The sequence below is a fragment of the Dermacentor variabilis genome, chromosome 2 (assembly GCF_050947875.1).
Source record: "Dermacentor variabilis isolate Ectoservices chromosome 2, ASM5094787v1, whole genome shotgun sequence".
NCBI classification, from domain to species: Eukaryota; Metazoa; Arthropoda; class Arachnida; order Ixodida; family Ixodidae; genus Dermacentor; species Dermacentor variabilis.
In genome coordinates, this window is record NC_134569.1 from 208,019,600 (window position 1) to 208,032,647 (window position 13,048).

Sequence of the window (13,048 nt, forward strand, 5' to 3'; positions counted from 1 at the left end):
TCACTTGGAAGAAAAGATATGACAGAATACAATACTTCTAACTAGGTCATTTCTTACGGACCTTTTTGATAACTTCTCATTAAAATAAAGTGTTTTTAAGAATATGTAGACATTTCCAAAGGCCCACTGCATATCCTAAAGCTAAGCAAACACCAACAAAGTAATTGTGATTATCACAAATAAACTGCAAAGTTCGGAAAAAAAAACAATCTGGCAGCAATTAGCCTAGATTTGATCTAATTTATAATCTATCACATTTAAGAAGAAATGAAAAGCTTTAGGATATAGCCGAGATATTACTAAAAAAAATGATGCCTAGTTCACTGAAATCAGTTGACGTAAACATCATCAAAACTTCCGTAAGACAAAAGCACTTGACGAAAAAAAGAAAGCTGAGAAAATTGCATTTCAATTTTTTTAAAGTTTTACTGCCACTAGCCCTTTTGTCTATTAAACAAATGGAAAACCTTAGGGCTCTAACATGTTGCCCAAGTGTTGCTGAGCACAAGAACACAAAATTTACCGAAATCAATTCATGGAAACTTTATCAAACCTTTCATAAGGCGAAGGGACTTGACCAAAAAAAAAAAAGGAATACCCAGACAGTCACTTTCAAGTTCTTGAATGCTCTCACAAGTTCACACAAGACCTAGGCAGTAGTCTTGCGTTCTGTCAGGCTTGTGCTTCTTGGCCATTCTCTTCTTCATCTTTACAGGCTCTTGTTGACCTTTCTTAGACCTGTAAAGCTTTTGTTTATCCTTTTCAAGGCTCCTTCGAATGAGGGAGCTGCCAGGACTATAGCCAAGCTGCACTGCAACAGCCTTGCTGGTTTGTGTCATTCCCTGATTGTAGCGTGACACTGCTTCAGCAACACCCCTTTCCACAGCCAGCAATGAGTCGTGTCTGTTTTTGGAGCTTTGGGTCCAGATCACAGAGTGCAGGCACTCAATGGCATTTTGTGTCATGCCATCACTGCAGCGCTGTAAGAGGGCCTGGTCGCCTAGCTTTGCAATGACTGGCTCTAGAGCATTGCAAATAAACCTTGGCAGAGGATTTTTATGCAGTGGTGGCTCCTCTTAGTTGGCAAGGACATGGTTGAAGAAGCACCAGGAGTCATCACCTTCAGGATAATGAGTGTGATCAGGCGATTCGTCCGTTGAAGTCATGTGCAACAGCATTGCAGGAATGTCATGTCTGTGGCTCCTCAGAGCATACCCATAATAGTTTATCTTTTTTATTTTATCCTGGGTAAGTCTCCCCTTTCCACCAAGAGACTCTCCTTGGGCTTTTTTCTTCTCCACCAAGGTGCGAAGGGCTGTCCCCATTCGCTTATGGACATGGTTCAGACAGTCTTTTTTTTTTTCAATGTCCAAGTATCCGTAGATGCTGTCTTCAGTCAGTGCATGAAAAGTGCGGCTATCGCCATCAGACAGAATCGTTGTGTAGCGCAGCCCATTCTTCTGCAGGGACCGCCTGAACAGGATCAGCGCTGCTTGTGTCTCCATCCGTCCGCCATTGCAGTCAATGTTTTTTTGACACTTGTGGGTCATAGCCCAGTCACCGTAGCCATCATCATCGGGATCAGGTGCTCCTTGGCAGCCACGGCAATACCGAGAAAGGACAACATGGTCCAGCACCAGGCCTGTGTAAAGTTCAATAATGCACCCCACAGCTATGTTAGAATTGTGGCCACGGGTTTTCCAGGTGCCATCAAAAATGACGTCCACATGTCCTACAGGGTTGAGGAAGTCCTTGTAGACGGTTCTGACTACTTCCACGCTTGCTGCCCCTGTGGCTGTAGCTACTGTCTGGCAAGCTCGCACCGTGTGTCCCCTGAAGGTCTTGTGGTGAAGGCCCCGGGGGGAGACATTCAGGGTGGCACAAAAGTCCGCGAGGGCTGTCACTCCTTTCCCTATACTTTGTATTCCTTTCATTGCCCTGAAGTTGACCTCAAAGGGCGCGATGTTTGATGCTCCGGTGACTCGTGGGGACGAAAAGTGCTGCTCCGCGAAATCGCAACTTGACCACGTGAGCAGTAGCCTCACCACTAGGCCGTACTGTTTCTCATTGCCCTTTTTGAGCTCGATAGTAGCCATCCCACACTTGCTGCACGTTGTGGACACAAAAAGCGTTTGCAAAACTTTCATGTCCACAATGATGTACTCCGTGCCGCGATCGTCGTCGTCACTCACCGCGCCGACGCCTAAAAGCTCGAACTTCCAAGTCACACACTTTTTTGTCAAGGAAGACTTCATGTTGTCTGCACGTTTTTCGCGCTCCGCACACTAAGCCTCCGTGTGAAATGATGTGTCGATGTGATGCGCACGCGAGCTTAGTCCAGCTGCCACACCGTCGATGCCGAACTTGACGGTCTCGAGGAGCTTGAAGCAGCCGCGTCGACCCGCAGTGCCGTGGCTTGAAGCGACACCGAAGTTCTTGAGGAGCTTGGAACAGCGGCGTTGATCCGTGGTACGATAGTTTGCGGTAACACCAAACTTGACGATCTGGGTGAGTGCGGCGCAGCAGCCCTGGGGGACCGTGGTACTGCAACTTGCGACAACACCGTAGTGGCCGTTCCCGCTGAGCCCGGCGCAGCGGCGTCGGTAGGTGGTACCGAAACTGCCGTAGTTGTTTTCGATGATGCAGTTATTTTGCTCCAAGCACGTCTCTTCATGCGGACCACTTTCCGCATGCTTGATTTCAAACGCGAGTCCCGCCCCATCAGAACAACGGCACAAAAACATGCACGCACCTACGCATGGCAGCCTGGCTAATAAATGTAGTAACGAAAGTGCGAGGTAAAAGGGAGCGAATTAACGACGAAAATATTTACACGAACGATGCGAAAAGAGAGTGAGGGGTGCGAAACACTGCACAACAAAGAGAAGCCTCGGGCACATGCAGACGACTGCAGACGACGCGAAGGCACCACGCCGTCAGCATGCGGCCGCGCCGGCTCAAGAAGGAGAGGAGGCGCGCGCCAGGGCCAATCGGAGGGCTGCGCCTCGAAGAAGTGCGCACTTCGCCCAATCAGCGTCACTTTTTCCGACTTTCACCCTTCGAAAATGTCACCGATACCGTCGCTTACAGAATGCCTTTGTCGTGTTGAATGGCACCAAAATGAAGTACGGAGAACCAGCTTTCAAACGAGACCAAGATGGCGGCGATCGCCATGCGTCGTCCGGAGCTTTGGCGGCTTGAAATTAGGGCAAATTTTCGAGCTGGACCTTCAATTCTGGCCCACCGATGCTTACAAATGCCATTTTTTTTAATACTTCAAGAAGGAACTGAGTAATAATACTTTGTGGGGTAATACTTTGGACAATGAAGACTTCAAAATCGCGATTTTTGAAAATTGGCATATTTTTGCATTTTTTTGCGATTTCAAGACCTGCGTCACCCCTTAAGTCGCTGCTCCACCTTTAGGCGACAGTGTATTTGAGTGCAAATCAATTTTATAGTCACATTTATTTTGGTTTTAGGTTATTTTTAACTCAGAGGTCTTGTTGCGCGTTTGTATAGCTGGCCGTAGAGAAGCGAACGAAATGGTTCGTTCGTATGGTGGTCTTTCAACGGCTTTTGTTCTCGATTGCAGGAACGATTGCCGCAAGGCGTTCACGCGCCGTCTGGTCCGGTAACCGGATACAAGAGGCTGAGACGAGGCATACGGTCGGTTTCTGAGGGAGCTCGCACGTCCCTTTTCGCCTATAGGCATTCCAGCAGGAAGGCGACGGTCCTTGTTCTGGTCGGGCTACGTGACCCTTTGTAGAAAAGGCCAACCTATTCGAACGCGCACTAGGCCAGAGTCATAAACAAGAAAAAAAAAGCTGCAACATGTGCTATGAACGAGGAGCGCTGTAGAGTCCCCTGTCCGGACCCATATGGGTGACAACACCAGATAAAAAACAAAATAAATAATAAAAATGACACGTGCAAACGATTTCTCTACTTCATATGGAGGGTTTGTTGAGAACGAGAGTGAGAGTGTGGTACAGTCGTAGACATCACAAATTGGCAGCACGTGTCGTCTGCTAGGAAAGTGTCGTTTGTTAGGAAAACAACTTGTGGGGCTCGCGCGACGGCCGCGCGCCGCATTTGGTACGAAATTGCTGTCCCGTAAACAGGCTTTGACGCTGAAATGTGGCACCCTTGGTACGCTCTCCTCCCAAGAGAATGCACCACAACGCAAGATGGCACACCATTTTACAGAAGACGAAAAGAGCCTGCTGGGGACACTCGTAAACGACTACAAGCATATTGTGGAATGCAAACAAACTGATGTCGCTTCGTTGACCAAGAAGAATCAGACGTGGAAAGAAATAGCAAACAATATAATGCCAACCATGGGATTACGCGGCGCGATCACCTGCAAGTGAAAAAATGCTGGACTAACCTGAAGCAAAAGTGGAAAGAGGAAGCTGCAAAAGAAAAGAGAGAGCGCCACAAAACTGGTAAGCGCACATGTTCTGCATGACTGGCTCATTTGGGCTACTTCTTATTATGCTCATGCGCATGTTTCGCATTCAGTGGATGAGTGCGGGACAGTTCAGCATGCTGAGCGTAAATATGGTCGTGAGCGCTAATAACTGGTGATGGCATGTGTAGTCATTGGAGATGAGAAAATACACTCGCAATCAATCTTTCCGTGACTGCGGGAAGCGCACCAGCATCGGGCGCAGGTGCTTCGCGATAAACAGAGTCACCTTTCCAACTGCGCGGCACACTGTTGACTAAGGAATGCCGACCGCTCCCCCGGTGACTGTTTAAAACGTGCCAGCGCTGTAAAACATCAGAGCCATCAGCAACTGCAGCATGGGAGACACACAGGCTGTCCTCTGTTGTCCCCGCTTACCCGGATAAGCAACATAGCGAGAAGTCGCACGGCGTTGTTCGTGAATCTGTAGAGACTGAGGAATTGTTTGTCATCGTACAGCTCCATCGGATTCCCTCGGTCACGTAGGGCAGGTCGCGGAATTTTCGGCAAGGGCTGCGCCTCTGAAAATGCTGTATCCATGGCGTGGCAAGCAAACTCGAAAGCAGCTAACCTCCGCACAACGTCCGTTCGGGAGGCTGCCATGTTGGAATAACACACGAAGTCAGTTTCAAGCTAGCCCGGGAGCAGACTTGTTTCAAGCTAGCCCGGGAGCAGACTTGAAACTTGAGTGGACTTCGACACAGCCAAGTCGTTCGCAAGTCGTCCACAAGCTCGAGCACAATTTAGGACGCGCAGCGAAGCTGTCTTGAGACTGCCAGAAGTCAAGTTCGAGCCAAGTTAGATCTCTGCATTCGGGGGTAAGAGTAACGTAGAGCATGAGTGAGTGCCAATGAGTGCAAGCGGACACAGGTGTGGGCCATAGGCCAGCCTGCTCACTCTTACTTCTCAGTCGTGAGTGTAAGAGTAACGTAGAGCATGAGTGAGTGCAAATGAGTGCAAGTGGACATGGGTGTGACCGTGACTGTCAGCAAGCGTCAGTGGACATGAGTATGAACATGAGTCAATGTCAGTCTGTGTGTGAATGCTTGTGAATGCCAGTGCAGGTGAGTAGGTGGGAGTACGAACGTGAAGGAATATTGGTGGAGGCCAGTGGACACGAGCATGACCATGAGAAAGTGACGGTGAGTGAGTGGACATAGGTATGGACTTGAATGGGTGCCAGTAAGTGCTAGCGGGAGTATGAACATGAGCGAATGCCAATGAGTGTGAGTTGACGTGCGTGTGAGTGAGTGAGTGCATATCCTTAAAAAAAATTATGTGGGCTTTCCTGTAATCGAGAGTAGATGCAAGCATGAAGTGGCAACCAGCAAAGCAGATTGGTTGGAGATAACACTAGCCACAATCTTAAAATGGGTGTAGTGCATGTTTGCAACGGCACACCTCCCCCACACCGCACCCCGCCATACTGTGCGCCAGTCCATATGAATGCTGCCCAGCTAGAAGAAAACCGGCTGAAGGCAGTACAGCAAGCAGCGAAAGACATTAGAAAGACAGAGTGCACTGCCCCGATAGGAGAATAAAACCGCTACACAGCGTGCACGGAGTAAGACATTTAGGAGGTGAAACTCCCGTCAGCGCAAGCGAGCGCGGGCAACCAGATAAAGTCACAATTGTTGTATGCGCCGACGGGGCCATATACAGTGGCGGCGCCATGCGGCGCGTCGTAGAAGCCGCGGCGAAAAAAAAATGCAGCGCCCGGGCACCGGCGCGCTCTCAACGGCGGTAATTTCTTTTCAGGCCGCCAGCACGATAGCGGCTCCGCGGGCTTGTGACCTTTTCTGGTCGCCGCAAACAGCGGAGTTTCCTCTCCTAAATGTTTCTTGCTCCGTGACAGCGTGGCGCCATCTCTCGAGGCGAGACAAAACCAGCGCTGCAGAACTCGCAGACGGCTGGCTCTCAAAAGGGTCGCCTCTTCAAAAGAACACAGGCAACCCTGTCTCAGTGGCAAAAGATCGACACGCAAGTGTATGGTGCCCTGTATCTGCCTTTTGAACATCCCCCCCACTATTTGAAATTACAAATAAAGCTTCAGCATACTAGAAGTTACACCTTGAGTGATATTGTGAACAAGCATTAGGAAGAACTCGGAAGCAATATTTTTCGTAACTTGTTTGGTTAGTAACTAGCATATCTAATGCAGTCCTGTGCAAAGGGTTGGGGGCCAGAAATCGCATTTTCTTAAGTTTTGACTGGTTGCCCAGATGATCTCCTTTGAGTGCCTAGATAACAGCTCTGGCTTTTGGCTCAAGCTCACTTGAACGTCGCCAACAGGGGGGATTTCATGTGAATGTGAGTGAGTATGCTCCAACTGTCACGCAGTGTGGCTGTTGTTAGTGGCCGTAACTTAAAATGCCACCTATGTGTTGCTCCACAAAGCTTGAAACCGTAGGACACAAGAGGGACTGCCTAATCAGACAAGCAGTATAGACTAGGCTGTGCATGGGCCACAGTTCCGAGCCTGGCCCCTGCCCAGGCCCGCCATCACTAAAGAACGAGCCCGCCCAGCCAGGTGTAAAAACCTTCATGCCAATGTTGCAGTGACTGAATATTCATTTACAGATTAAATACAATTTATTTGATCATGTCTAATTACAATACATTAATACATACAAAGTCTACCATGTTAGGAAAATACACAACCACATCATAAGTTATCGCACAAAAACATGTCCAGTGAGTAGGGCTTCAATCATTTATTTCAAATTCTTCAAGCAAATTCTGCATGTCACGCTGAAGAACCATTCTGCCATTGTGCCCATGTTCCAGACTCGAGTGGGGCTCTGTACATGCACCGGCTTGCCCGATAAAAAGGGTGGCTTGAGCCTGGCCCGGGTGCTAGTGAAGATAGCGTCAGGCTGCCAGAGCCTGGCCCACGGGTTGGATGGCGTATGGGCCTTCAGGTTGCCCAGAGCCCATGCACACCTCTAGTTTGGGCTACTGTCTAGTTTATTCTATCCTAGAAACTAAGCAGGTCCACAGCAGAGCTTAGCTACTATGCTAAAAAGGGGGGGGGGGACAACCATGAACCTCCCAAATGAAAAACAGCTACCATGACTTCATTTACCTTGATCTACTCTAATATAGCTGTGGCCTGTGTAAGCACAAGTCTGCACTTACTGTATTTTCTCGATTCTAAGGCAAGTTCCTTTCAAGACATACGTTGCTTGAAGGCAACCTCAGCGTATAATCAAATTCGAATACTCAAAGCTAATACGAAATAAGAAAGTAAATGATACTCGAAACTGCAATGTCGTAAAGATTGAGGAAGCAGTAAGAAAATGGACGCAGCATGAAAGCAGTGAGAAGAAAAAGACCCCAACACAGAGCAGACGTGACTGTGCCTCGGGAAAGGAACTGCGGCGGAGTGTGCTGTTCTCACTAACAAGGCACATGGCGAGGGACCGCACGGTGTCTGGGCCTTCTGTGAGGCAGGGCAATGGCAGCACAGGTTGCTCGTGAAGGCAGAAGTGGCCATTTCCTTTCTTGCCCCTCAACATACCGAACAGATGGTGCTGCTGGTGCACACACGCCGTTTATTCCGGCCACCACTGCTGGCTGTGAATTTTCGTCACTATTGGACACGGCCGCGAGTGTTTCGGTGTTCAGCGAATAGGCGTTGTCCCACTTGCAGAATCACTCTGTGCACTTGTGGACTGCCAACTGCACAATGTCTGAAGCACCGATGCTCGAAAGGCTTATCTACGCATCCAAGTATTTCACACATGAAGTTAGCACCGCCAATGCTAGAAACGCTTAGCTGCAGATCTGAGACGTCCAGAAACTGAGAAATCGGCTGCGTTCTTTAATGTCCGTGTCACACCCGTTTTGACACTGATCGAGATCCCGGTGGTCGAGACGTCAAGAGCTCGCGAAGTACAAAGAGTAGATGACACTCCTTCGGAGCGAGCACCGGAACGCCAAATTGCAATGGAGTCACGAGGCAGGTGCTGCCAATCAGAGACTGGAACAGCCTTCACTCATTTCTTTTTGTGCGCTTGTTTTTTTATGGAAACGATAGGGGAAGTGAAAAATTTGACAAAGAGATGTGCTTCAAACTGGCTGATAGTACAACAAAGTTTTTAGAGCTCTTTTACGTGGTTTTCAGTGAAGATATTTTGGAATCAGAGAAGGAGGGCTATAGAAACTGAAAATGTGATTTTCAAGAAATTTGCTTTCTTGGCCATCTTTAGCAATGTGAAAGCTGTGTCCCCGCTTAAATGTCCTCCTACACACTGCTATTATACACCAAGCACAAGCTGTAATTCAGAAGTGACAAAGTTATAAAACTTGTTGAATGAGAGACCGCTTCTTTAATGACCTACCTGGCCCCAGGAATCAATGCCTTTCGCAAACGTCTCAGGACGTCTGCCAGGCACCCATGGCCACTGCCGGAGGAATTCCTGCTGTTCAGCCACTACTCGGGTCTGCAACTCCTGCAGTGCAGAGAAGCATTGATTAAGAATGCTGAACAATCTGCTTCCCACCCACGTAGCCATCACAAGCTTCACAAGTAGCACTGGTTACGATAATGAGCTTTTGTTTGGTGCACAGTGGCGGCAACATGCAGATGTATTGTACTCCGTACTCACGGGATGAGATGCGACAGGGAAATGTTAAAGTAGAACGCCCAATAAGCACAATTACTCGAGAGTACAATGTCACGCCACTGCACATCTGGCCACCAGAGGTAGAATGAACTCTGATCTAAGCATAAGAGCTAAAACTAGGTCAATGTAAAACGAACATGAGATGGTAGAAATGAAAGTGTGCCTATGACTACGGCCTAAATTGACATGTTTGATTTTAAGAGAATAAGACAACATGTGAATCCTGTACTCAAAAGAAAGAAAGGTAAAGAAGAAGGAAAGGCAGGGAGTTTAAACGAGACATTGCCTAGTTGGCTACCCTACATCTTGGGAAGGAAAAATACAGGTAAGCAAACAGAAAGAAGCCATCAGTGTGAACACACTTGAAGAAGAATGATTGCCAAAAGTCACAAATGATCATACAGCCCGCTTGCCTTCAGTAAGCTCAATAAGACTTTTGTGGTCCTGTATATGCAAGAGAGTTTCGGCCGAGGTTCCCAGGATCTCTATGCGGTCAGCTGAGGCCAGCTCACGGGGCAAATTATTGAGCACCAAAGGATGGGCAGCAGCACAGAAGGTGCTCTATTGTTTTGTCACTGTAGAGAATCAAGCCACCTCATGCATCAAAAAGAGGGTTTATTAAGCGCGAACCGCAGCCCGACTCCATGGGTAGCTGCTGTTGCGCGTGATCCAAAGCTCGATACCACTTCGTCTGCTTCGTTGTCGATCTTGTTTGAACTGCCCCGCGCACAGGAGTTCTAAAAAAACTTGATTCTAGTGGGTACAGGTGTTGAATAGTCCGTTTAATGGTAGATCCACCCAGTAGTCTCAAGGTACAGCATCTTGTCTTGCCGTTCCTTCCTCTATATGGAGCTCCTCTATTCGAACAATGTTCCATAGTTGCCGGGGCTTGCTGAACTCTTGTAGAAGGACGAGGTCGCCTTTCTTATTTCTGTCAAAAGAGGTTGCTGACTTGGGGCTGGGCATTGTTCCCAACTCCAAAAAATATTCTTTGGACCAACACTCCAAGAATGTTCTTTGTGTTTTTTCTCGTTGTTCCCATATAGGTAGTATATGGCGACTATCTACTGTGATCACGCCAAGTTTTATGTTGAGCAGTGTAGATATTCACCTTCCAATGAGAAAGTGAGACGGGGAGAGAAGTTCCAGATCTCTACAAATGAGAAAGTGAGACAGGGAAAGCGGTTCCTATCTCGACAGTCGCTATAAATGAATGTGATTGGCCGGGAATCGATCCCAGATTCTACTTATGGTAAGGTTGTTTGTAGCTGTTTCTCCGTAAGAGATCTCTTTTCGATGCACTTCTTCAATATCTGCTTCACAGATCTGATAAGCCTCTCATAAAAACCGTCCCACCACGGTGCATGATCGGCGATAAATTTCCATTTTATATGATGGTTAGCATTGTAGTTATAAGCTTCTTTGTTTCTCAATGCTTGCCACTCTCTCTCTCCTGCTCTTCTTGAATGTTAAGGCATTGTCTGAATATATAATAGAAGTAAGTCCACACCGTGACACAAAGCATCGGAAAGCAATTGAGAAAGTTTGTGGTAGTCCTGTCTTCAACTAGCTTGAGTTGAACAGCTAGAGTCCAGATACAGGCAAATATACACTTTGGCGTATTCATCTGGATGCTTAAAATATAGAGGGGATCGCCGAAATCTATTCCTGTTACTTGAAAAGGTTCCGAAGTGGTCACTTTCTCAGGTGGTAATGGTGCAGTTATTTCGAAGAAAGATCTGACATTGTAGCGTTGGCACACAATGCATCGTCGAATGACCTTTTTGACTAACTGTCATCCTCATTATATCCGAAATCTTTCCCTTAGCTGTACAACTGTATCCAAAACTCCTACATGAAGAAGTTGTTGATGGTGTTGCACAACGAGGGGCTCACTGTAGTAGTGGTCTTTTGGTAAGATGATTCAATGTTTTTCATCATAAGATTTCTAGCTGAATTGTAGGCTTTCTGCAACTCGAAGAAGTCCATTGTCGAGGAAGCAGGTCACGTCCCGAAGTGTTGAATCCTTTATTTGCTGAGCTCTGAACCTTTTTTTATCCGGTATAGTTCGCCGGCTTCTATTTCCTCTGCATTCAGGGCGCCACAGGACACACTTTTCCACTTTAGTTTCGAGGCAAATTGTAGTATCCAAGCTGTAACACGGTGTAGTCACGCAAGAGAGCTGTATTTGTGAATGTCCATAATTGATGGTTCACTTGGCTTGACCATTTGCAAGGATGGTGCGCGATCAGCATGTTCCTCTATGACACTCTGTGGAAGATCGGCAGAGTTTGGTCTACGGTGTGGTGTCCATTCATTCTCTTCACATTTAAGCCAATAGGGTCCTGTCCATCAGACTAAGTTCGTTGTTAATTCACGAGCCGAAACTCCTCTTGTAAAAAAATCAGCAGAGTTCTGCTTTCCAGGGCATTGACTCCACAATGCGATATTCGTTTTGCTCTGAATTTCCGTTACCCTATGGCGTATGAAGTTTTTCATCTGTTGGGATCCCCGGTAATCCAATACAGCGCAATCATTGAGTCAGTCCAAAACTGCACTGATATTATGTCCTTGGCTAGCTCTTAGCGCATGTATTTGTACATTCGTGCTGAGGTGAGACAGGCTGCCAGTTTGAGACTGGGAAGGCTTTTCTCCTTCATTGGCGCCACCCTGCGTTTGCACAAGACTATTGTTGAGCATTTGTTGGTCATATTTTCTGCTGTGCAAATGTAGCAAATGGCATCGTAGGCCGACTTAGTGGCGTCAGCAAAAGAATGCAGTGCGTATTTGTCACCAAGTCCGTTTATGCCTTGTCAGTAGAACTAGGGAATTCCAATATCACAGAGTTGTGGAAGTTCATTGCACCAATTCCTCAATTCGTGTAGAGAATCCAGTGGCAGCTGTTCTTCCCAGTCAACCCCTTTCATCCAAAGCTTTTGAAAACAGATCATCCTTTTTGTGAAAGGGGTCAGGATGCCGAGAGGTTCGTACAGGCAAGAGGTAGTCTGTAGCATGAACCGCTTGGTATTGGTTCTTTGGTGAACAAACTCCCTAGGTTTCCCAGACTAAACGACAGTAGTCGGTGTCAGGATGCCATACCAATCCTAGGAATGAGCACTAAAGACAGTTGTCCGAGAGGTAACTCCAGCAGTTGTATCGATTGTGGGTCAACACCAGGGTTGTTTGAAGCCCACTTGTGTAACTTCATAGAGGCACTTGCGAATGTCTCAGTGGCTTCTGACTGCAGCTTGGACGCGTCTTCGATAGAGTCCTCTCAGTTAAAATGTCGTCAACACATATGGAACGCCACAACTTTTTTTGTAGTTTTGGGGTAAACAGACGACATTTGCTCAAGATGATGACAAATGGTTGCCGCGAAAAGAAAGGGACTACAGGTCATGCTGAATAGTACTCTGGTCATATGTCAGATATCAATGGTTGATAACGGTTGACTTGGCGTGGGTGCTTTCTCCAGCCATAGGTAGTGCAAAGCACCTCAGTCTGTACTGGTAATGCTTATTTGCAGAAACACTTTTCGATGTCTGCTACTAAAGCAATGGAATGTTTTCTGAAGTGAAGTAGCAACCTTATGAGATCATCATTGAGGTATGGTCCAGAGTACAGGGGCGTGATCGGAGATATTTTGTTCAATACGCGTTCTGTTCAGTTGCTGCAACATCACAAAGTTGCAGTATGCAAAATTTGTGACAGCGGGGCGGACAGAGCAGCCAATCAGGAAGCGGTGACCTCCCCGGAAGTTTACTTCCGTCGTTTGTCGTCTGCTTGCGAACAGTATACTACAAAACCAAATGTTTCTCGTCTTCCAAATGAATTAAATCTTTATCTAAAAAAATGTATTTTTTTTCTTCTCAAGCCCAAACACGTTTTCAAATAGTAGTACGTGTGACTACTGCAATTTATAGCTATTAGGTTCTTTGCATCCTCC

General features: G+C 47.2%; 1 protein-coding gene across 5 annotated transcripts in view; it reads right to left on the bottom strand.

Moving 5' to 3' along the window:
- Positions 1-13,048, bottom strand: part of LOC142573066 (uncharacterized) — a 241,610-nt gene that overhangs the window by 213,401 nt on the left and 15,161 nt on the right. For all 5 annotated transcript variants that reach the window (XM_075682580.1, XM_075682583.1, XM_075682582.1 and 2 more), the window contains exon 3: positions 8,818-8,928. In XM_075682580.1, coding sequence (XP_075538695.1) covers positions 8,818-8,928 — 111 coding nt within the window. The remainder of the gene's footprint in view (positions 1-8,817; positions 8,929-13,048) is intronic.